This window comes from Uloborus diversus, chromosome 1 (assembly GCF_026930045.1).
Source record: "Uloborus diversus isolate 005 chromosome 1, Udiv.v.3.1, whole genome shotgun sequence".
NCBI classification, from domain to species: Eukaryota; Metazoa; Arthropoda; class Arachnida; order Araneae; family Uloboridae; genus Uloborus; species Uloborus diversus.
This window is the reverse complement of record NC_072731.1, coordinates 194,663,092-194,689,431: the sequence shown is the minus strand read 5'-3', so window position 1 is coordinate 194,689,431 and position 26,340 is coordinate 194,663,092. Positions and strand designations below refer to the sequence as shown.

Here is a 26,340-nt window from a genome sequence, read left to right as displayed (position 1 = left end):
TCTGATATCAAATTTAAATTCTTTTTTTTTATTTTTAATTTGGTTCTTATACAAGTGTTTTTGAATTGAAAAAGAAATTACAATTTTATACATGTTTTTCATTTTGATAAGGAGTATTGTCATTTTACTGTAGGGATTTTTTGTTCTATGATTAAAAAAAAATCTCTTTTTTTTTTTTAAATAAAAATTTGGGAAATTGTTACCTGAATAGAGAGTTCAGAAGACAGGCCCTGATTTATGCATGGGTAACTCGGCCAAGGCCAAGTTGCTGATAAGGTTAAAGGCATCCATTACTTCTAAATGTTACATCATAAATAACACAATTCAAATATTAATTTACTAAAAACAAAATTTTTGTTATCATTTTTTTTAAAAAAAATTTCTGTTATTTGGTTTAAATTAAATATTCAGTGTATTTGCATGACAAAATTTCTTACAATATTACATTAAAATTATATTGCAGTTTGTGCAGAGTAAATTTTGCAATTAAATAAGGAAAAAAAACTGAGGAGAAAGTGGGGCCCGTATGAGCTCTAGGGCCGGGGCCCCACTAAGGTTTGATCAGGCTGTGGGAGAATTCATCAAAATTCGGGAATTCTCTAAATGAATTGGGTAAGTTAAGATCTATGACATTGTGGCATTACAATTAAAATATTTATTCCAGTTCTAAAAATTTTACAGGTTTTTTCATGTACATAACGTATTTCTTATTCTAAAATTGCCATGAATTTCATCCCTATTTTGTGGAAGAAAAATAAATCTGAGATCTAAATGTAGAAAAATAATTTAATATGTACAAAATATAAATACAGATTACATGTCTTGAACGCTCCATAAATAAGCCTCTTCTTGTGAAGCTTTCGATGCATTGTTTTTCTCAAAGAATTTTTTCTCAAAACCATTGGAACGGTCGACACCATCCCATCGATAGCCTGGTTGTATGCCAAAGCGGTTTGGGGGTGGGGCTGGGCCACGGTATATTGGTACAGCTATGAAAATGAAAAAAATATATATATTCAGAAAGGGCAGAAAAAATTGCAATATTTTGCAAGTTTTATTACATTAAATCATTTTTTGCAAAAAAACAAAAGATTCATCATGAATAATATGTTTAAGCACCTTTTGTTTCCAATACGAGTCCTACAAATGCTTATTACATGATTAAACATATTTCTTACATAACATTTTAAGAAGCAAGGTTGTTTGTTTGAATTCAGGTCCAGTCAGTTAAACTTAATGATGCACAAACTCATCATGTAGCATGTTAAAGGATCCTTTGAGTATCTGTTTGGCTTGGATGCTCTAGTCTGGGTTAAATTAATGGTGAAATTTTGAACTGCGAGAGCATAGGTACCTACATCTGGTGGGAAACTGCATGTTAAAATTCTCAAGCAGTAATGGTCATCCACCAGGAGTGGTGACACATAAAAGAATGGATGCCGCCCCTGTGGAACATACTAGATCTGCAAATGCCTGAATGAGTAAGAGTGTGATCTTTACTAATAATAAAGCTCAAAGTCTCTCTGTCTGGATCTCTGTGACGCGCATAGCACCTAGACCGTTCGGCCGATTTTCATGAAATTTGGCACAAAGTTAGTTTGTAGCATGGGGGTGTGCACCTCAAAGCCATTTTTCGAAAATTCAATTTTGTTCTTTTTCTATTTCAATTTTAAGAGCATTTTCGGGAGTAAAATTATCATAAGATGGACAAGTAAATTACAAAATTATCATGACGTGGAATGGGAGAGCGAATGAACATAGCCAATTGGTGAGAAATTCATCATTCATTATTTGTAAATATACAGGCAAACCAAATGACCTTTTAATTTTCTACTATGGGCAAAGCCTTGCATGTATCACTAGTCTAAAATAAAGTGAGTCTTCATTTCAGGAAAAAAAAGCCATCATGAAGCCTTAGCAAGGCTTCTAATCTAGTCAAGGCTCAAGGGTCATTTAAAACTGGTTAAAAAAAACGAATTTTGAAAATTAAATATGCAGACATGAAATAACTAGTAATTTTTTAATTATTCATTTATTGATTTCAAACTGAGAGCATGGTTAGAGCACTTAGTGTATCTTTGCTTTACTCATAGTGCTTTTTAAAAAATGTATTTTAGTGATTTTTCGATGTACAGTAAACTCTCGTTAGTACGCCCCCGCTTAGAACGACTTCCCGCATATATCGACGTTTTTTTCCGGTCCCTGGGACCAATATGCTTTTAATATTAAAATCTATCCGCTTATAGCGCCCCCGCTTATAACGACTTCCCGCTTATTTCGACGTTTTTCTAGAGTCCCCACAGGAAAAATCCCGTATATTGCGTCCGTATATTGCGTCGCTAGTAAACTTTTGTATCTTCGCGTTAAAACATGAGTTCTGTTACCGGAAGGCAACCAGTTCGACTACTTTATTCCGACCCGTGAAGTACGCCTCTTTGTCCCTGTTCGCATTCGTTATCTCGGAATTCCAAGAATTTCTCACCCCCTCCCCCTCACCTAAGGAAAAGGTCCACCTTGTAAAAAGTCAAAAAATCATTGATGGGGAGCTCTCAGATCAAGTAAGTATGCTCTGCGAAAATACTCAATTTTATCTTAAATCGCCTCCAATGTTGACCATTTTTAAATGAGGCCTTCTAGTAGTATGGTTAAATAATTTTTCACATCAGTTGAAAGATTAAAAGAAATTCAGAAAAAATACAAGCTGGGAAAGTTTGACAAATTCTCGTAGAAAAGCATTGCGCGCCCCATTTGCCTGTGCCGATACGAAAGAGCGAGGAATGGCAGGAAAAGGCAACCCGGATTCGTTTGATCTTCGCCGCCGCGTCATCTCCCCTCGATTCTAGCTCCATGACAGGAAACAGGCTGGCGCATCAGCCATTCTGGTTCCAAAGGGTTGTAAGGAAATTTGAATTCGCCAAAAGAGCGGTGCTTTTATTGGTGCCAAGAGAGCGATAACTACGCCATCTACGCTACGTGCTGTGAGGGTCCATTCGGTTACTTGTTCACACGTTAAGAAATGGCTAAAAGAAAAGCTCTTAGTTTCGATGAGAAATTAAAAATTATACAGCAGTATGATGAGAAAAAAGGAGTTACGAATAAGCAGCAATTTGCAAATGAAATAGGAATACCTGTATCTACATTAAAAACTTTATTAAAAAAACGGGAAGAAATTGAATCCAGCGCCTTTTCAGGCATCAGTAAAAGACGGAGGGTACGTAAAGGCAAAAATGAGGATTTAGAAGAAGTGCTGTACCAATGGTTCCAGCAAGCTCGAGGAAATAACTTGCCGATCAATGGACCCATTATGACGGAAAAAGCCAACGAAATAGCCAAAGGCTTGGGCATAAATGATTTCTCTGGATCAGCTGGTTGGCTGGATCGATTTCGAAAAAGATATGGCATTAAATATCGTCAAATTAGTGGTGAAGCCGAAGCCGTAGACGACGACAGCATTGCTCCCTGGATAGAAAATCTCCTCCCTAATCTACTAAAAGACTATGCACCTGAGGACGTATATAACGCTGATGAATTTGGATTATTTTTTAAATTAATGCCAGACAAATCCTTAGTTTTAAAAGATGAAAAGTGCCACGGAGGTAAGCTAAGTAAAGACAGACTGACTGTATTAGCATGTTCTAATTGGACTGGATCTGACAAGTTGAAGCTGATGGTGATTGGAAAATCTAAGTCACCACGGTGTTTTAAAAATGTGCGAACTTTCCCGTGCAACTACAAAGCACAGAATAGAGCCTGGATGACTGGGTGTTTGTTTACTGAATGGGTGCAACAGTTGGACCGAAAATTCGGTAAAGGAAAGAGGAAAGTCCTTCTGTTTGTGGACAACTGTCCCGCTCATCCCAAAGGAATCCCCCTCAAAAACATCAAGCTCGAGTATTTCCCCCCCAACTCTACCAGCAAGCTTCAGCCATTAGATCAAGGAGTCATTAAAGTTTTGAAGCAGAAATACCGTAAAAAGCTGGTACAGCGTTACTTACGTGAAATTGAATCAGGAGAGGACTCTTCCTGTAAAATAAATGTGTTGGATGCTATCCATTATGTTTCGGCTGCGTGGGATGAGATCGCGCCAGATGTGATAAGAAATTGCTTTCGAAAAGCGCATTTTGAGAGCAAATCTAATGAAAATGACCTGAATGTTGCGGATTTTCTGGACATCGAATTTGAGGAACAGTATCCTGGATATTGTTCAGTTGATGATGATTTGCCTATCACGGAAACTCTAGAAATTCAGGATATGATTGACATGGCGAAAGGTAAGTAAGTTAACTTATTAAATTTTTTCCTTTTTAAAGTTCACCCTTACTTCAGTTTAGTATTTATCTCATTTAAAGATGGAGAATTCGAGGTTGATAATGAGGAAGAGGAAGAAGATGAACCTCCCCAACTTCCCTCTTTTATTAGCGCCTGCGATTCCGTAAGCGTTTTGCGGCAGGCGCTCTCTTCTACCGAAAACTCGGAAGCGATGCTGAGAGAACTTAACAGGATTGAAAGTTTTATAATAAGAAATTTTAGGAAACCAACTTCTTATGATGGAGGAAAGCAACTCCTTATGGAGAATTTTCTTACAAAAAAATAATAGCATAGATGTAACTAAGATGTAATAAAGTTGTAGAGGTTAAAATGCATACGCGTTTCTTTTGCTTTTAGACTGTTATTTTTATTTCAGCGATTAAAAACGAGTCATCAGATTTTTGTAAGGTATGTTTTTTTTTTCCTGTTATCTTCCAAAACGGCATTTTAAAGAGTTCTGCTTATAACGTCGTCCCGCTTAATACGACGTTTTTCAGAATCCCCGTCAACGGCGTACTAACGAGAGTTTACTGTAGCAGAGGCGGATCCAGACTATGGATTTGGGAGGGGAACTTCTTTAGCAGTATGTTTACGGGGGGAGGGGGGATATGAAACTACTCATTAAAAAAATAACCGTAGAAATTGAGTTTTACAACTTATCCTCTGAATCTTAACGCTTCTTATAAAAAAACATTTTTGCTTTACAAATTTTGCAATTATAATTTTCAGAAAATATTAAAATGAAAACTGTTATTTTCATTGTTATATTTATATTTTTTAATCCTAAAATTTTCGCCAACTGATAAAGGGAGTTCGAGGGTTCTCCCCCGGAAATTTTTTGAAATTATAGCCCTAAGAACGCAGTTTTAGACGGCATCTGATGATTTTACGGGGAGGAAAGGTTCTAGTGGCTTTCTGCGGAAATTTTTAGAAATTGAAGTTTTAAAAACGCGATTATAGGCGATATTTGTTGACGGTAAGGTAAGAGACGGGACTCATGGGGGCTGCCCCAGATCGTTTTTTTTTTTTTTTTGTAAAATAGATCAAAATCGATCGCCCCACCGCCCAATTTTTCAAAATTGAAGTTCCTAAAACGCAGGTACAGACTAACTTTGATGATGTTACGAGCAGTGGGGTTCTGGGGCTCTTACCAAAAAATGTTTCGAAATTGAAGCCCTAGGAAACGAAAATTTTAAGCGATATTCAGTGACGAAGGATTTAAATGCTCTCCCCTTAAAAATTTTCGAAATTGTAATTTTTTTCATTTTTAGATTTCCTACGAGAACATTTGGGCCCTTGTCCTGTAATTTTTCGTAATTGACGTATTAAAAACGTGACTGCAGACCATATTTGGTAACATTAGGGTTTCGGCAATTTTTTAAATTTGAAGCTTCAAAAAAGCAATATTAAACGATTCTCGATGTCTTTAGAATGCGAGGTGTTAAGTAGTTATCCCCTGGAATTTTTTCGAAATTCAAGCCCCGCAAACGAGACTTGAGACACTACTTAAAGGTTTCGGCGGGAAAAGGGGGCTTCCCAATTATGAAAACTTTTTTATTTTTAGACCGACTAGGAAAAAGAAAGAAACAACTGGTGGGGATGTAATTAACTGATCAATAAACCACCATGATTGAAAATTTTTATATCAAAGTTCTTTTTAAAATAAATTTAGATTTTTTCGCGACATTCTTTTTTCCAACTTATTAAAAAAACTTCGTTTCTCCAAGGTCCGTTCTATTATTCTCTTTAATTGAAAGAAATGCTTTTGAGAAACATTCTATTCAGCATTCTGGGTTAGTCCCTCACCCCTTCTGGTTGCGCCACTGAATTGTAGAAGATTTAAAATTTTTTGATGAACTCTACACCAAATGAATATAAAAGACAGTTTAAACAGGTTTGTGTTCAAAAAGACTTATTTTGAAAGATTACTGGGAAACAGATGCAAAAAGAAAGTACGAAAATTTGGGAGACTGGAAATGGCCCTAAAGTGGATAAATTGAAGCCATATCGATGAGCCTTTTAGTACGATGAAAAATATTTACTCAGTCCCCAAACTCGAATTTTTATGTAAACTTCTCATAGTCTTATAACCTATGACGGAAGCATTTAATATTTATATTTTTTTATAACTGTCTTTACATTTCTGCATGGACGAATCTTCGATTTTTCAGAACCGGAGCAAAACCTAAATCCTGCCATCCTTTACCCACCTTCATTGAAATTTTATATCGAGGTTTAACGAGAAAACAACAGAAATAGTGTAAATTTGCATCTTCCTAGAAGTTGCCTCTCGGCAACTGGGGTGGGGGGTTGGCAAAGGGTATCGACTATGTACAAAAGTTAAGCCAAGGATATTGGCTTGCTGCTGCCTAGATCCGGCAGTGTGATTCCTATATTCACACAAGTAGGCACGAATTCATTTATTAAGCAATTCCTGTTTTTCTGTATTAAAGCATGTATCAAATACTGAAAACAAAGTGTTTCAACAATTAGATGTTCTCGTTTTAGTTTAATGTCACTTCAACCCAATGTCTCTTTTTTATTTAAAAAAAAATGTGCATTCGTTTTATTAATCTAATTTTGTTGCATCATAATAGGGGACTAGTTGGTACAGTTATCACTTATTAATGTTTCTCCTAGGATGAATTCCCTCCAAGCTATGTTAACAAACAGAAAAAATTAATCTTTAAAATGTCAACAACTGGTGGTTTTACCTTACCCTGTTTACTGAACAGTTTTTGTTTACTTGGGTTTTGTGTTTTGAAGAAGGACATTCCCCAGTTCCCCATTTTGAATCCGCTATTGCAATTCTCTTCTCGCTTTTCCTTGCACCTTTCTTCAAGGTTAAGTTCTATAAAATAGGGAAATTTTGCTGTACTCTGTTGTGAATATTTTTAGGTACACATGAGATTTTGGGGGAAGAGGAACATTCTCCCAGTTCCCCTCCATGGATCCGCCTCTGCTATTGTTTGATTGTTTTTCCTGCAGCATTTCTTCAAGTTCTAAAAAACAGAAAAAAAAAAAAATCCTGCACTCTGTTTTCTGAACTGTTTTAGGATCACTTGGGATTTTTTTTTTCGAGAGGAGAGGAGAAAATTCCCCAGTTCCCCTCCTTGGATCCGCTTTTCCAATTCTCTCCTCGCTTTTCACCGCGCCTTTCTGCAAGTTCAATTTTTGTAAAACAGAAGAATTTTCCTGCACTCTATTCTAACAGTTTTTAGGTACATATAAGATTTGGGGGGGGGGGGGGGGGACATTCCTCCAGTTCCTCTCAGTTTATTCGCTTCTGCTATTGTCTAATTGTTATTCCTGAAGCCTTTCGTCAAGTTCTAAGAAAACAGTAAAAAAAAATTCATGTACGTTGTTTTCTGAACAGTTTTAGGATCACTTGGGATTTTTTTTTTTTTTTTTTTTTTGAGGGAAGAGGAGAACATTCCCCAGTTCCCCTCCTTGGATCCGCTTTTGCAATTCTGTCTTCGCTTTTCCTCTGCGCCTTTCTTCAAGTTCAAGTTCTATAAAACAGAATTTTCCTGCTCTCTGTTCTAGAACTTTTTAGAAAGGTATACATGAGATTTTGTGAGGAGGGGAACATTTCTCCAGTTCCCCTCCGTGGATCCACTTCCGCTATTGTCTAATCGCTTTTCCTGAAGCCTTTCGTCAAGCTCTAAAAAACAGAAAAAAAAAAGGTCCTGTACTTTGTTTTCTGAACAGTTTTAGGATTACTTGGGATTTTTTTTTTTTTTTTGAAAGGAGAGGAGAACATTTTCCAGTTCCCCTCCTTTGATCCACTTTTGCAATTCTCTCTTAGCTTTTCCTTGCGCTTTTCTTCAAGTTCAAGTTCTATAAAACAGAAGAATTTTGCTGTACTCTGTTGTGAAAATGTTTAGGTAAACGTGAGATTTTGGAGGGAGGGGAACATTCCCTCAGTTCCCCCACGGATCCGCCATCTGCTCTACTATTGCCAGATCGCTTTTCCTTGAGCCTATTTTCAAGTTCAAGTTCTATAAAACAATATCTTCCTATTCTCTGTTCTAAAATCTTTTAGGTACACATGATATGTTGGGGGAGGGGAACATTCCTCCTGTTCCCCTCTGTTTATCCGCTTCTGCTGTTTTCTAATCGCTTTTCCTGGAGCTTTTCTTCAAGTTCAAGTTTTATAAAATAGAAGAATTTTTCTGCACTCTGTTGTGACAATTTTTAGGTATCTATGGGATTTGGGGGGGGGGGGCGTTCCCTCAGTTCCCGTCCGTGGATCTGTTTCTGCTCTTGTCTAATTGCTTTTCCTGATACCTTAGTTCACGTTCTAAAAAACGGAAATTTTTTTTCTGCACTCCTGTTTTCTGAACTGTTTTAGGTACACTTGGGATATTTTTTTTTTTTTTTTGAGGGAGAGGGGGGGGGGGCATTCCCACAGTTCTTCTATTTGAATCTGCTTTTGCAATTCTCTCCTCGCTTTTCCTGGCGCTTTTCTTGAAGTTCAAGTTTTAAAAAACGGAAGAATTGTACAGTATTCTGTTCTGAAAATTTTTAGGTACACTTGGGATTTTGGAGGGGGAACGTTCCCCCAGTTCCCCTCCCGTGGATCCGCGCCTGTACTGTAGTACTAAGGTTGGCTCATTTTGGCAAAAGTGGAAAATACTGGTAGAAATATAATTTTGTTAATATTCAAAAGTGGTAAAAATAGATGTGCTTTATTTATGGGAATCAGATGAGACTAGTTTAGTTTTTAGTAATTTTAACTCGATTCTAAAGTATTTTAATGTTTTTTAACTTTAAACATTCAACGCATCTTCCATATAGTAATCTAAATGTCAAGTTTGACTTGTTTTAGGACAATTTTAAGCAAATGTTTCCTTTCTTCGACCGGATTGAAACGCTTGGTAGGCCTTATTCAACCGCAACTCATGTATGTATCTTAGGTTGAGCATTGCTGCTTAATAATACACAAGCTATATTCCTTTCATTTCACCATAGTGACTTTAAATTTAAAAATTATACATATTTCAACTGGGGCAGTTAATTCTTTGTTTGTCTGTTATGAATCAACTCAGTGGCTTACATATGCAAGCGCATAGATTCCAGGCGTGCTTTAGTGCTTGAGCATCCCCCAAAACAATTGTAGGGGTACTGAGCAGTCACTGTAAGTAAGCAAAGGACAATAAATGAAGGGAAAAATATGTTTTTGATAATAGAAGATACATTCTTGAATCCAAGTGAAAGGGATATAGAACTTAGGTTTCAGGGATGACAATACTTAAAATCGAAATTGTAGAAAACAACAGAGTAAAACTATTGCAGACTCATATTCTTCTTGGGGGAAATCAAACTAGAAAAATTTTATAGTAATGCTAAAGCCAAATGATATTTTTTAATTTCTGAGCTCTTTAATTTTAAATCAATTACTTTCATTCTTTTTTGAGTGTGAGAGAGACAGTTCCAGATTTCTAGATTCCAAAATTAAGGTTTCCTACTGTATTAATAACTAAAAATGATTAGCACTTACAGGTGAAAGAGATGATAGAACCAACCTGTATTACATCCAAGAACAATTAGATTCAACTGTTCTCTAAATCAACTGATACACCGAATAGGTGTACAATCTATAGAGTCTAGGATACTTTGGGAAGCCATAGAAGTAAAATTCTAAGTACCAATAATACATAATTAATGATCACTTGGCAATAATCTGCAAGCATTTTGTTGTAAACTTGGCGATAAGCCAGTGAAAGCAACAGCAAATTTGGTATTAAAAATTAAATACCAAACCCAGTGTCAGTTTTCCAAATTATTGTCAACTTGATAATCTAGAGCCAAATAGTCCCTAATATATGTGGAACCCTGATTTAATTCAACTGACATGGCTTTTCTATTTGTTCTCACTGTACATAATGTCTATTAGTGATTCCAAGTAATTATAATTAAAGGCAGAAGCTGAAGTGTGATACCTGAAATTTGACCACAAATCATCGCATCAGAACAACAGTAAGACTCGCTCATATCTTACTGTTGCTTTGAGGTGACAAGATGGCGTGCCTCAATAATTATATGATAAGTATGTATTTTCATACCTGGTTCATTTTTTCGTTTCTTCTTTCGCATATATTCAGCCATTGGATCTTCCTCATGGATTACAGACTTCAATTGCTCCTCTAAATCTTCATCATCACAATATCTAGCTAGCGGTTTTGTCATTTCGTATAAATCATCCTCTAGTTTTTTCTGTCGATTTTCTGTTTGTTGAACCCTTTAAAAAAGTAAATGATTTAAACATACTCTGAGAAATACATTTTCTGTAATTTTAATTTATTATACAGGCTGATCCAAAAGTAACTCAACCTGCCATAAAATATCTTATTTTCAAAGGATAAATTCTCAGAACCCCCCCCCCCTACCCACCACTTTTTCTTCCCCTTTTAAACAAGAGACTTTGTTTAATACACTAGTAGCAACATTAAATTGAAAAAACAGTTTTTGTTGCACCACCTCTAGATAAATCTTTTTTGGCAGCAAAAATTGTTTGGCTCAAAAATTTGTTCAAGAACTTGTGGATCATTCATTGTCAAACGAACCAAATTTTCTACTAAAATGTACATTACCATTAAGATTTCAATGAAATTGGTGCAGAAGTAATGTTTACACATTCATAGAAATCTTTTTTTTTTACATTTAAATATTAACCTCATTATGATTCATGCCATTTCAATACATTTTTTTTTTTTAAATTTTTGAAGAGATGCATTTGGGGGGGGGGGGACTTTATTTTTAATTTTAATTTCAGGAACAGTTTGGATATTGAGCCTTCAAAGTTATTTTTTTTTACATTGCTGTGTTTTAAAATAGATGAATACTTTGAAATGTTTTTTAAAGACTTTTTAAGTGTTATCAATATCACTCTCTATGTTAAATTTAATCAAAATATCGTGCAGTCAAGCCTAGAGTGCACTGGTGGGAGGTTGCTTTGACCTTCCAAAAATTAATTTATTTGACAAATTTGAGACATAACTGCAATTCTAGTTATATTTATGTGTTATACACGTATTTTATCATTCCCCAAATTCAGAATCTCTGCCCTCCCAAAAATTAAAGCTTGGGGTGCCCATGATACAAGCTATTATCAGCATCAAGAGCATTTTAAGAAATTATGATACAATTTGGATAAAAGTTTGGAACATTTTTAGGACAATCAAAATAAAGTTCAAACAATATTGAACATTTCGGAATTATTATCTTATTATAAAGGGTCAACTTCAAAATCAAAGTTGATTGAGGAAAGAGAAGTTTTTGGTTTCCGGCAAGTGCAAGGTAACCCTTTTGAAGCATTTTATTGTACTTGAAGTGCTACTACATCTAAAAACCAAGCAATTTATAGAAGGCAGAAAGTTTGAACTGACTCAGTACTTATGCAACAAGATATTTTAGGTCAGAAATAACATGAAATTTCAAATTTAAATCTTTTTACTTTAAAAAAAGTTTTAACTAAACTTCCTTCTGCCATACTAAAAATTATGTCTATTTTACAAAACTCTTGAATTTTAAGAAAATGTAACAGAAAAAGGGGGGGGGGGATTCAGTTTTTTTCAACTATAGTTCAAATTGAAATTCAAATATAATAACTACATTACATACCAGCAAAAAAAAAAAAAAATAACATACATAATCAAATATAATTATCATATTTATATTGATGGATTTTTTACTATGTACTTTTTAAAAACCAAAGTTGTTTCTTAATACAAGCAGGGGAATTCAGAAGAAATTCCAAGCAAGTATAACTTTGAAAAAAATTCAATATTAAATGTAAACAATTTACAATTAACAAATTTTTAATTTCTGAATGCTAGAAATCACATCAATTTCGAAGATTTCTGAAGGAATTTCAAGCTAAATTCTAAAGGAAAATTAAGCTAAAAAGTAAGAAAAACAGGATATTTTTGCTAAAATGTAGGAAATTTCCTACTTAAGTAGGAAAATGAGCCCTGGAAAGAGTAGTAGTAGGGGAGGGGGAGGGGAGTGACTTCCCACTTTTGCAAAGGAGCTCCACCCCTGTCACAAAAGTTGGTGGCTGAGGATAATCAAGCAATTTAACTGGAAACTTGTTTCCTCATCTCATAATAAACATCCTCGCATTTTTTGTGGTCCTTTGTGCATTCTATGCTCATTTTTTTATCGAATATTTTTTTCAGAATTTCTTTTGAAAATGGCTCCAGCCATTGAGACGTTATATTGCAGTTAAAACTGGAAGTTGGGTGCGGCACATACATTAAACTTTTTTCTTGAACATTTATTACAATGCACCACTTATAACGGGTGTGGCACATACATTTTTTTTTCTTTAATGTAATATTACGATACAACACTCATGCCAGGTCAGACCTTACTCCTGAGAATACAGTAAACAGAACCTTGGTCTTTTTGAGACTCAGATTTTTAAGACTCTACTGTATTTCCAGTTACATCTCTTAAAAGCTATTGCAGGATCGAAACTTAATTTTATACATGTAGAAGTCTACAGAATTAATTTTAAGAAAATTTCAAAACATCAATACCCTTTGCCCCATTCCATATATTTCTTTTGATGATCAACATTTTTCTTCTCTTCTGCGTCCTTTACCAAACGCTCTGCTTGCAAGTCACGTTTCATGCCTGTTTGGCGATCTCTAACAATAGTTTCAACATTTCTGCCTGATAAGTTGTCACTTAACTACAGGAATAAACATAGACGTTATTGTAATTTTAATTTGCGTTAATTAGGAGATCTTGTTTAATTACCAAGTTCAGCAAACAATTTTTAAACAAATATTAATTGAAGCATTTAGTATCAAAACCAGCTCAATCCAGTTTTGTTTTTGTTTTTAATTTCACAGAAGAGACATTCACTTTTTTTCAAAGAAATTTTTGACCTGATTGAACTGGATGTGCTGAAAACTACTTTGTAGCATGACAGTATCTGCGAAGAAGTATCAAATTACGAAAAGAAAACTTTAAAAATTTATGGATTGAGCTAGTTTTGATACTAAATGCCTAAATTATAGATTATAATCAGTAACAAAATCATACAAAGCTAAAATAAAACTATTATTTATCAATTTAGGTATGTATAAGAGTTTATTAAATGTATACAGTGCTAATTTGAGTATTACATAAGCAGTAGTAGTATAACTATACTTGTCAACATTAAGAAATAAGCACAGATAGAATAAAGAAATAACCATAATTAGTTTTTCTTTTTTTCTGTGACACACATTTTCATAATTTTACTGGTTTTCTTGTCAATGAAAAACTCCCTGACATAACTTTTTTGATATAATTGATAGTTTTAAATCAGGGTTGGTGAGGTTTCGGACACTACAGTAAAAACCATGGTAAATACTGTGGTTTTTACCTTCAAGTCCAATGCCCTTGTGTCCAAAACTGCATTTTTAGAGAAACTATTTCGCTTAACATAATCAGCTAAATAACTATATCGAGTCATATTGAAATTTTCATTGAAATGCAAAATTCGAGAAAGAGGAGCAACCATGGTGACGATGTTAGTGCAAATTTTTAATTTTCGCCAAGGTAGCTGGAAAATAAGTCGCCAATCAGAGTGATGTACCTATATATAACAGAAAAATACCTTAAACACTGATGTCCTTATTTTAATAAAGATTTTAGAGGCAGTAGAGTTTTGGGTACTATTGTTCTGATTCAAGTGAGAGTTTTGAAAGACTGTTGTCCTTACACTGATCAGTATTTTTAACAGTAATGTTGATTTTTATTTAGGAAACTTACTTGTGATTGTTATCTTTTGAGACAGTTCTTGATAGCCCTGGTACAATATAATGGGGATTGGGATTTTTAACGGAAATATTAAAAATCAAAATTTAATGTAAGAGTAGGATTTTGTGTAGATTACACCCCACATTCAATTATTTTAATAATAAACTATATTTTAAAGTTCCACACACAGGGCTGATGCCAAGGGGGGTGTGGGGGGTGCTACCCTCCCCCCTCCCCGTTTTTCAGAAGTGGAGCCGCCAATTTTCTCTTAGCGATGCAACAAACGAAGAAAAGGGAAACTCTTAGTTCTTTTAAAAAACTAAAATAGTAAATATAAATGAACACTTGAAATAATAGTGAAAAAAGTATTTTTTCTGTAAAATTTGAATGGAAAATGTTATCTTAAACTATAATTTAGGAACATCCACGATTCTCTTTTATCAAGATTATCGAAGTAAGGGCGCTTCAAACCTTTTTTAACGCAAGAAAAAGAAGTATTCAGTGCACTATTCGCTAATCCACATAGCGGGTATGTCTGTCTAATCAGAAACTATGTGCCCGGCACAAATTAAAGTATTGTACATAGAGTAAAATTAGCATAATGGGAGGGAGGACCGGCGACAAAATGTGCACGCCTTGTCTTTCGGCGGTCCTGGTTATACAAAACCATGCTTCATGGTTTTTCAGTTTAAAAAAAAAAATAGATAAATAAATCGGATGGCTTCATAGCGGCCGCCAGAAACATTCCCATTCGTAATTTTTTTGATGAAAAATATTGTCCTGAAAATCGTTGCTAAGTGGAGAAAAATGCATGGGTGCCGAAAAATATTTCAAACAGAGAGAGGGGGGAAAAAACAATTTAATGCTACGAAAGATTCAAAGTATTGTGATGAATACTCTCACCAGAAGTTCTACATAATTGAACGTAAAAATCTTAAGTAAATCAAAGCTTGATCAAGAGATGCAGGAGGCACATTTAAAATAAAATGAAGTGGAATAAATAAGACCTAAGGTATCACAGGAAATACAGGGAATACACATTCGTTCAAAATGTTAAATTTCTTTTTATGGGACCGCAGACGCTTGTATTTCAAGAAAACAAAAATATTAGGCTGGAAATTGAGAATTTTACAATGGGAAATCGAGGCAAATAATCGTGTTTGGCAAAGAAAAATTGGAAGAAAGTATTACCGCAATATGTTTGTCAATAATTAAAATTGAAAATGAAGATAGGGACGTAGCCAAACTGAGGGTAGAGTCAGGCCCTGATTACTGAATAGGCCAACTAAGCCCTGGCCTTGGGCCCCCTATATTTAGAGGCCCCTAATGGCTGAAATTACTTTTGTTCATGGCTAAAACTTTCAGCCAACGGCTAAAGTGATAAAGTTTGAATAAAAAGTTCCCAAAAATGTATTTAACCTAGGGCCCCTTGATATCTTAATTGAGCCCTGGAGTTGTTAACTCCAAATACTTTCTTTTTTACGTTCTCAAAGCTGGCATGGAAGTGAGTTCTTAAAACTTCGATTTAAAAAAAAATCCAAGAAAACGTTCTCAAACCCCATCCCTTGCCTTAACGTCATTAAAGATGGCCTACACATGAGTATTTAGGACTGCACTTTCGAAAAACCAACAGTGTGCTCTAAACGTAACCCTGCTAAACCTATCCCTGCTAAACCTGAAGCTAAATCTTCTCTCTCTCCGCATATTGGAACATGCATTTTAAACTATTAAGGGGCCACCAAATGCGTACACCCCCCACTTTTCTGACCTATCGACGGCCCTGTCCACACATTCCTGGATTTTGACCAAAGTAGTGCTAAAATTGACTGACCTTGTAAGTCTCTGTACTTTGAGAAAAAATATCAGAAGTTATTATTTGTAAAAATCTGCTTTCATATTAATTAACTCTTGCACAGATACCAAAAGAAATAGGCAATAAAAGCCTTTCTGACAAGGCAAAAAAACATAAAAGTTGATTTTCCACTTAGCACATAACTTTGGTGCAAAATGTAAAATTTACGAGTGATAAAAAACATAGCTTAAGTATAAAAGTTCGAAAACAAATATGCAGCTTACAACAGCCCACAAAGTCACACCTCAAAGAAAAGGAGTTACTAAATAAATTTTAATGGTTTTTGAGTTCTCAAAAACCGTAACCAAATTTCATACAATAAAACATAGTTTGGCTATAGAGTCTGACTAATACCTTGATTCCTGACAATGTTTGGCCTTAATGATAAATTGTGGGGTAAGATCTCTGGATTCTAAACTGACTCTAACAAATCCATTTCTCTTGGTTGGACAACAAGCTGTAGCTGAAACTTCTTTGTCCAATTTTACGCATCGTCTAACTGCTGTAGCATAACATGAGATTTTGGAAATCATAATATTCAGTAGATACGCCATCAAGTATAATTTCTTTCAAATTTGTATCTGAAATTCCCTCTTAAGTGGAGAATCTGAGTTTTCCTAACTCCGCTTATAAAAGAGCTCCATTGCAGTCTCTCAGCATCCACATTGAAATTTGGAATTGCAAATTTTGATTGTCCAATCGAATTCTCCAAACTTGCCATCGTACTCTAACGGTAATGAAAGTTCTCTGAGGACATTTTGATCAGTTTGTTGTCCAACCAAGGAAGATGAATTTATTTGAGTCAGATTAGAATCCAGAAATATTATGTCACAATGGGACTAAAGGATGAACACTTTCAGGAGTCAAGACATTAGTTCCATTTGCTCACCAAACTAAGTTTTATTATAGTCAATGTGATTACAGCACTAGAGCAACCAGAAATACCTTTCTGGGGGGGGTTTTGTGATCATAAATACCTTCTGTAAAGGGTTTTTTTTTGATCAAAAATACCTTCTGGGGGGGGGGGCAGTGAAAAATACCTCTTGGGTTTTTTTGTTTTTTTTTAATCAAAAACATCTGCTGGAGAGGTATTTTTGATCAAAGATACCATCTAAAAGGGGTTTTTTGATCATATCAGCCCTTTCATATGCATAAACTACTGTATATTAGAACTTGCATTTATGTTAAACCAATGGCTCTGGGTGGTGTTTTCACCCCCACCCTAACCCCTCCCTTTACTGTGCCACTGGATTACAGTTTGAAGGCTCAAAAACCATTAAAATTTATTTAGCAACTTCTTTTGTTACGATGTGTGATTTTATGTTGGCTGTTGCAAGCTATTTATATTTTCAAATTTTTATACTTTACCTTTGTTCTTTGTCATAGGTAAATTCTACATTTTGAGCCAAAGTTATACACTAAGTGGAGGATCAATTTTTTATAGCTTATTTTTTCCGTATCTATGTTAGGATTTAGGACAGCAAATTTTTACAAATAATAACTTCGGATACTTTTCCTTAAAGTAAGGAGCAGCACGATGTTATTCAATTTCGACACTGTATTGGTCAAATTCAAAACATGTATGGAACTGTAAAATATAGTTCATTATTAAAATGATCGTGTGCAGTGTGTAATATATACAAAATCCTACTCTTAAGTGATATTACATGAAATTTCGATTTTTACTGTAATTATTGTAACTTTTTCCAGTTCTTATGCAATAATGCTCAACTTCAAAACCTAAGCAGAACCTCAAAACATTTTTTGCTGTCAAAATAGTTTCGCATGAACAAATATCTCTACAAAAGGCAACTTCTTCACACTATTATTTAGCGTTGATCAGATTTTGATTTTTTTCACTCCACCTTAGCAAGCAGAAATTTTACCACAGGCAAAGCCATGGTGGGTAACGCTAGTACCATATATACAGTTGTACCCCAATTTAACGAACATCTATTTAACGAATTTCATGATTTAGCGAATTTTCCTTTTTCCTCAACCAAAAGGAAGGCAAAACCCCCTATTTGCCAAATATTAAACCCAGAATTAACGAATTAGTTTAACAGTCGAAAAATTTTTTTTTTTTGTTAATTCGAGTTGGAAAAGGTTGGATTGTTTTCCAAATGACTTAACCCATATTGTCCGACGCATTAAAAGACCTTTCTTGGAATTTTTGACAGGCGAGAGGGAAACCAACGAATAGCGATTCTGATGCAGAAAATGATAATCAAATTTAGTGGCCTATGTTTTGCAGGCAATCAGGCACTAGATATAGGTTTAATAGCAGGAGGTGCCCACGAGGCATTTTTTGAGTGTACTCAGGGCCGCCGAGAGCAAAAAAGAGAGCCCCCTGTCTGTTGGTTTTCGGGCTCCTCAGTAAAGCTAACAAAACATACAAATGCGATTCCAAGGTGGGCTCGTAGTTTACGACTAGGCTGGCATGGCCTCTTGATGGCCCTGAGTGTACATAAGGGTACCTGAATGTACTTCAAAGGGGTATAGAGGGTGCTACCCCTCACCATTTTTCAGAATTCTATTCTAATTATATTTTAGCAAAGTACAAAAAAAAGGCCTTCTCAGCATTATAAAATTAAAATGGTAATAATAAATGAACAAATTGAAAAAAGTAACGAAAAGTTTATTCTGCAAGATTTTAAGATAGTCTAATTTTAAAATAGAAGCATCGAAAATTCTGTATTATTAAGATTATCTTATTAAAGGTCACCGAATGTATGTTTCAAACTTCTTCCAATGAAAAAAAAATTAGTATGTATAGTGTAAACTCGTGGCAAGCCTTCAGTTTAAAAAAAAAAGAATAGATAAATAAAATTGCCAGCTTTATACGGGCCACCTTAAACCACCACTTACATCTTAAATTTGTTTACACAAAATAGCATCACGAAAACTTACAGATAAATGGAAAAAACATAGAAGCCATTGAAATATGTTTTGAATAGGGGAAAAAAGTTAAAACACAGCGGAAGAGTTTTAAAATATTGCATTGAATATGCACACCAATTGTTCTAAGTGCTTGAATTTTAAAAAAAAAATAATAAAAAATTTTGATCAAAAGATTTAGATGGTGTGTGATATTTAGAATGAAAAATATGGAAAAAAGCGATATCACTGCACCCAGGTATCACTGCAAAGTACTCCACATCTGTCCAAAATGTTAAAAGTTCTTTTATTGGGGCCGTTGACGGCTTTGTATTCCAAATAGATAAAAATATTAGGCTGCACGAACCAACTAAAGCAGTTCAATGGTTTTGGAAAAGAAAAACTGAGGGTGAGTATTCCGCAACAGTTTTAACCATACTTAGAATAAATGAGAGAGGACGGCCAAGAAGGGGTTCCTCGAACTTTATTCCTTCATTTTACGTAACCAAAGGTAGCCTAAAAGTGTGTTTTTGTAACTTAGATTTTGGAAGCATTCCGGGAGAAAGTTTCCAAACTCTGCAATTGCAACCAACAATATGGAGAAATTCAATTTTGATAAAGAAGACTAGAAACTCCCCCTCTCCTTCATTATTTGAAACTTTGGATTAGAAAGAATTCCGGGGGAGTTCCAGCATATTTAGGACTTGCGACAATTTCGAAAAACTCTCAGGAAAGCACACCACCATAACCCTTAGAAATGCTCCCTCCCCATCAGTGAAGATAGTCTAAACTTTCGTTTACAGGTATCACTTCTAAACAATTTCTGGGGGAGAGCCTTTGAACCTCCTCTTCTTATAACATCATTGGAGATCATCTACAACTGTGTTTCTGAAATTTCAGGTTCGAAAAATTGTCGGGCCCCCAAACCTCTCTTCTCACAAACTGTACCAAAGATAGTCCAAAACTGCCCTTTTAAAACGAGAATTTTGAGAAAATTCCGAGAAGAGACTCAGAGAACTCCTCTATTCAATTTCGAGATCCTTTAAGAAATCAATTTTGAAACATTTCCGGAAGAGGGCCTCCAAAACTCTTCTCCCTCAACAGACGATCTTTGGTAATGAACAAACCTCGTTTGAAACTGCGTTTTTAGTACTACAATACCGAAATTTTTCCAATAGAGTCCCCAACCCCTCCCCTCCTAATATAATCAAAGATAATCTACACACTTTTTTTTTAGTTTCAACTTCCAAAAATTACCGGGCGAAGGCCCTCGAACATGGATGTGGGGGAGGGAGGGGGTGTAGACTTACACCTGATTTTAGGGCTGGTTTTGAGTAATCGGCTGGGCCGTTTTAATGGTCCAGTCCGGCCCTGACTTTATTGTGCAGCAACCCCACTCCTTTATTCATCTGAAAGAAATCTCTTTATAAAAAATAGTAGCAGATGGTGAAAATAACAAAAATGAAGATAAGAATCGGCTTCAATGTTCATTGATATCGCCTTTTTGATGTCTACACTAATGGTAAAAATGAAAAAGAATACAAATTCTAGATTTTTCACACAATGTCATAACTATTCCAGGCCTTGACAGGGTGGCGACAGGAACTGCGAAAAAAAGTTCCCTGACTTTTCCCTGATTTCACTGATTAAGTTCACCAAATTTCCCTGATTTACATTACCAATGATAAGGGTTTTCTTTCTTTGCTCTACTTGAAATCCATTGTATGTTTGTATAAAATGCAGTATTTTAAACGTTTTAAGTTGTGTAAAGTTGTTGAACTAAAGATATATTTTTAAAAGATGCTACTTTTTTAATAAAATGGTTAAAAAAAACCTACAAAACAGTATATTAAATTTTTCTACAATGAAAAGATTATAGAAAATTATCAAAAAAAAAACTTTACTTCCAAAAACCACTTAGCGTAAGAAATTTAAGAAACTATTAAAATTAATTAAGAAACTTTTTTTTATTGAAAGTTCAATTTTAGTAATTAAATTAAAAATGCAAAGAAGTAATAACTTTTAAGCTTTTATAGTATTAATTCAAAAACCAAAGATTTCTTCTTTAAATCGTGATTACAGTACGCTAATTACTTCGAGACAATGGAATAAAGGCAAAGGAGCTAAGGCATTAATGAAGGCTTCCTCTTTGCCTGTATGGTTGTTTATTTTACGTAGCATTGAAAGCGTAAAAGAAAATTTCAAGCTAGGTAAAATAAACAACCTAACAGACATAGAAGCAATCTTAGGAAGTTCATCCTGTGGTTAATAAGTAAGATTCAATACTTTGACGTTGAGGAAAAACGATGAACAAATATGCGGCTGTGTATAATCGCACCTCATTAATTTCACTTTTCTTTTGAAGAGATAATTAGCAGAAAATGCGTAGGGAATTAGAGTACTTAATTTTGTACAGCAAAAAAAAAATTTCTTTATAAAATCAATTGTCCCTGATTTTTCATTATTTTTTCAAAATTCCCTGATATTTCCCTGACTTTTCCCTGATTAATAAAGTTCCCTGACTTTTCCCTGATCTCCCTGATTTCCCTGATCTGTCGCCACCCTGCTTGACAATTACAGGTTGAGTGGCTACTTTAATAATGTTCAGAAATAACTATGAAAAGCTCAAAGTTGTGAAGAACCTTTTCCTCTTTATATATGAAGATCTTGTTTTATTTCTTCGCAGATAAATACTAGGAGATTTTTTTCTGCATTTGTATGCAAGTAGAGCTTCTTTTTAGGGTTAAACAATGTACAATCTATAGTTGAATTTAAACATTCTTCACATATTCTAATTCTTAAATCAGAAACTTTTAGAAACTTAAATTTAAATCACACAGGAATAAGAAGGTCAGAAAATTCAATAAACAAAACAAAAACAGAATGAACAAATTAAAACTCCTAACAAAATATATGCAGAACAAATTAAAGAACTAATCATATTAGTTTTCAATATAATATCTTCACATTTCATTTAAGTTAAAACATCAAACCTTATTTATATGCTTTTTTTCTCGTTCACGCAATTCTTGTGTTTCTTTTCTCAATGTTGAAGCATTCTGAAGTCCAGCTTTGAGACCCAATAAAGTTTTCTCAGGTCGATTTCTTCCACCTGCATTAATAAAAAAACAATTGTCATTTTTAAGTTATTTTATCAAAACATTCAATAAAAACAAGTTTACAACATACAAACCTTGATATCTCAAAAAAAAAATATCTCCTGCATTTTCCATGAAACCTCCTACATATTTTCCATAGTTATATCGAAATTTATTTTTTGAAATCCTTGATATGTCGAACTTCTTGCACAGAAGCAAGTTTCAATTGGTCTTTTTTTTTTTTTTTTTTTTGTAGTAAAAGTAGTTCCAGAGACAATTGTTTGAAGTTTTTCATCCCTTTTCTTGGACATTTTGAGAAGAGGGGAATGGGGAAAGATAGCAATGGAGTGTTGTGCGTTTGAGAGGGGTGCTATAACTCTCTTTATCTCAGTGCTTTCCACAGAATTTTGAACCTTTGTGCATTTCTTTCAAACATGTTGTCCACTTTGAGGACAGAAGGTCGATTTTTCGTCAATTGTCAAGCAAAAACAGAAAATGAGTTCCTCACTTTCATCATTTTATTTTAACTTGCACAAAATGGGTTATGGGTTTTGAATGTAGGACGGGGGGAGCTATTGGTTGAAGATAAAATTAGAATTTTTAAATTTTTAAATGAAAAAACAAAGTTGAAAATGTTGTTATTTTCAAAACCTCATGCTATACACTTTCGACAATTATAAAATTTCAAATCTAGTAAAATATTGAAGACTAACTTATTAATCGTAATTCAAAGTCATCCCATAGTAACATGTATAAATTGTATATAGCGTATATGTGTATAATTCTGAAAGTTACTAGTGGAATTTTTTCAAAACCTTGATAATTCCAAAATTTGATCTCTTGGGTTATTTTCCCATCCTGAGGGAGTCAAGATATCAAGGCTCTGCTGTATTTCAAAGTTGTCAAAACAAATAAAGACCCACCGTGTCACCATCTTCTTGTTTGTTTTATTTTACTGAATTTTTTTTCTCTGTTCTGAATTGATGTTCACAGGAATGTATGCGAGAAAGAACAAACCAAAAAAAACTGGTCAATATTCATTTAGGGGTGAGTAAAAGAGAAATTTAGGCTGAACTTGAGTGAAAAAGTTTTCATACATATTTCTTTCGGTTTGTACAAGGAAGTAATCTTACCTTTTGAGACTGATTTTTCCATATTTCTTGTCGACTTAGCTAGTGAAGGTGAAAAGTCTGAACCAGAACTGTGGTCCTTTTTTGAATCTTTTGATTTCCTATCATAAGCTTTTTCAGACTTCTTTGAATCAAAGTGCTTAATTCTTTCTTCTGTATCGTAGTCATCATTTGCAGGTTCATGAGGATATTTATTATCTTTCCTCTTGACTCTGGGGGGAGAAATGTCACTATCTGAGTTCTTATTTTCTCTTCTCTTATTTGAATGTTGCTTCCTAGGAGGAGAAATGTCACTATCTGAGTCATGCCGATTTTTCCTCTGTGGAATTCTTTTTTCATGAAATTTGTGTGAGTTTATAATATTGTTTTCTTTTGCTGTATGACTCCGCTCTACTGATATGTCACTGTCTGAGTCGTTCAATCCCCCTGTAACATGTTTCCTAGATACTGAAATATCACTATCAGAATCATGCCTGCTTTTCCTTTGTAATATTCTTTTTTCTTTAGAAACTTTATCGGCATTGTTGCGTACCTTCACAGCCTTACGATGACTATGAGATGATGGAATATCACTGTCCGAATTTCTTTCATTGTTTCCTCTAGGAGGAGAAATATCACTATCAGAATCATGTCTACTTTTATTTTTGGTTGTTTTTTTTACACTTGAAAGAAAATTTTCTGTAGAAACAAGATCATCTTGAGTTTTGGAACATATTTTTGAAATGGCATCATCCTCATCAATCCTTCTTGCATCCGCTTTGGATAAAAGAAGAAAATCAATGAGTTAGAACAGTCTACTTTACAGTATCATTATCATTTGTAATTTTTGAATTCAGTGAGTTAATTCAGACATAAAAATGTTTCAGTGAGAATCAGATTAAGAATACTTAATGAGATGAAACTTATTAGTAATTAAAAAAAGAAGAAAAGAAAACTAAAAGCTGATGAAATGATGCATTTTGGGATTGATCGAGATTAATTACAAGCAATACAGTTTTATTTGAACAATATTATTAACAAGTGGTGGTATTACCAAAGATAATAGAACTAGTGAAGATTGGACACTCGACGGCCGGGTTTTACGCATGGCAAGGAAAACAAGCGTAAGTAGAATGAAAACTGGTGCTTGAAAAAAACTGACATTCAGAGCTATAGCCGCCAAGTTGAACTGGAGATTCTTGGAATTGGCGTAAAGGTTACAACACTAAGAATTCTTAGAAAAAGTGGGGAGAAAGGACGGGGATACTAACCACCGGTTTCAGTTCCCGCGACAATGATAACAAAACCTAATTGATTCCAGATGTTATCTACGGAATCTTGAAACTCAATTTACATCCTCTTCCCATTCTTTTGAAAATCTATTTAACGGGACGCTGATTAAGCGGCGATGTGTTCTTCATAATGCCATAGAAAGTCTAAAGTACAAATACGTTTGGAGTGGGCTGTCAAAAACTAAAACTAAACAAAATAATTTTTCTACACGCCCCTTTAATTCCAACGCTTTTTCTTATTAATGCTTTAAGTTTTTGCGAACAAACAAAAAAAAAATGATGTTGCGAACTACTAAGAATTTTTTAATTTTAAGTTCAAATTTTTTCTTCTTGATCAAATCAAACTGTGCCAAAAAAAAAAGATGCAGTAATAGATCAAATATCAAAATATATTTTAAACAAAAATCTTTACTCACGTGTATTGGCAACGATATGGTTGATGGCAAGCATAGAGCGCAATTTTAATTCGCTTCTTGATTATCACAACGTGGAAACGTTGTGAAAGATGCGGCAAACTGCATCATTTGTGACGCCATTAAAACCACGCCTTGTTTGAAAAATCGGACATTTAAAAAAAATAATTAAAAAATAAGTGTTGGGAAAATGAAAGTATTTTCTGGGTCCAAGTTATAGTTTTTGCTTATTCTATCGATTTCAGTGACTACAAGTACTACTTTTGACTGAAGGAAACCACCCCATTTGTTTGTGAAAATTAAATAACCACGTCAAACAGACTGAATTGCAGATTACTGCAGACTCGTGTTTCGGCGTTATAATGGACGGCTTTCTCAATGCAAAAGAAATGAGCTTTTGGTTGAAAAGACACCCGACAAAAGAAACCTAACCATTTCTCCGATGTTTTTTCAAACATAAGCTCATTTCTTTTGCATTGAAAAGGACATTCATTTGTAACGCCGAAACACGTATCTGCAGTAATCTGCAAAGTGTGCTATTTGGCGTTGTTATTTCTCATTTTACTTTTTGCACATAAGTATTTATTTGACTTATAGTTCGTTTTTTTTAACCCAATTAATATACAAAGTAAAAGAAAAATAAATTGAAATAGAAGAGATCTAAAAATTCAAGAAAGTTACATTAAGATTTAAAATGAATCAGTTTTGTAGACATTTTTTTTTTTAACGAGAAATAAATTTTTAGGTAAACACGCATTTGTCTGTGTGTCTTTTAACCCAATCTCCTCTGGATTAGGAATGTCTCAGGTCGAAACTGGTCTCGTTGGATATCGAACATCCAGAGAAAGCCATTCCGCTTTGGGCTTTCAACATCCAGTCTTGAGAATATCATGAACCCTGTATGTCTCGAGGACACCAAGGAGTAAGCATTAAAATTACCAATCGTTACGCGCCACAAGTGGCGAGCGGAGGTTGGCGAACAAAACGAGCAGGGAGTGGAGCCCCCTAGTACAAAATTAACAGGAGTGAGAATTTAAAAAATAATTGTAAATTCATTCAATCTAACAAATTTGTCGCCCACTTCACAGTGAAAATTGAAGGGAAATCTTGCGAGATAAAAAATTTTAAGTAATGTAGTCGATGACTGAGAAGTTTTTTAAACCTTATCAACTTCTGCAAAATAGTGCAGCGAAGAGGAGAGCAAGCGGGGGGATCATCCCGGGCGCCAAAATATGAGACGGCTCCATAAATTATGGGTTTCCTGATATAATAATGGTATACCTGTGTATAATAATATAGTTTACATTTGAGAAATTTGTGAAAGTAATCTTTGTAAACAGTGGCGTAAATAGGGATTGGCCGGAGTAACTCTCTCCAGGGGCGCAACAGCGAACGGGATGGAAATTTCAAAACGTTATTCCCAAAAAAATTTTGATTTTTTAAAACTATTTCATAGACTTTTTTTTAGAAAAAATAGTAAAAATAGAACTAAGGGAGTGTGGGGGTTAGTTTGAGACCCTGCTCATTGGATTTCTTGTTTCTACTAATGGTTTTTATCGCGGCCGTAATTTGAATTCAAGACCTCAAAATTCAAATGAATGCCAGGAAGAGTGTTTCGAATTTCTATACTTT

General features: G+C 34.5%; 1 protein-coding gene across 1 annotated transcript; it reads right to left on the bottom strand.

Moving 5' to 3' along the window:
* Nucleotides 1-771: 771 nt before the first annotated feature.
* Nucleotides 772-23,780, bottom strand: LOC129234108 (BUD13 homolog; the record flags this gene model as incomplete). Its single annotated transcript, XM_054868000.1, is given in 5 exon segments — nucleotides 772-989; nucleotides 10,377-10,552; nucleotides 12,855-13,009; nucleotides 21,790-21,908; nucleotides 23,028-23,780. Coding segments are annotated over 5 exon segments (1,379 nt in total), but the record flags the coding sequence as incomplete, so codon positions are not given.
* Between the last annotated feature and the right edge of the window lie 2,560 nt (nucleotides 23,781-26,340).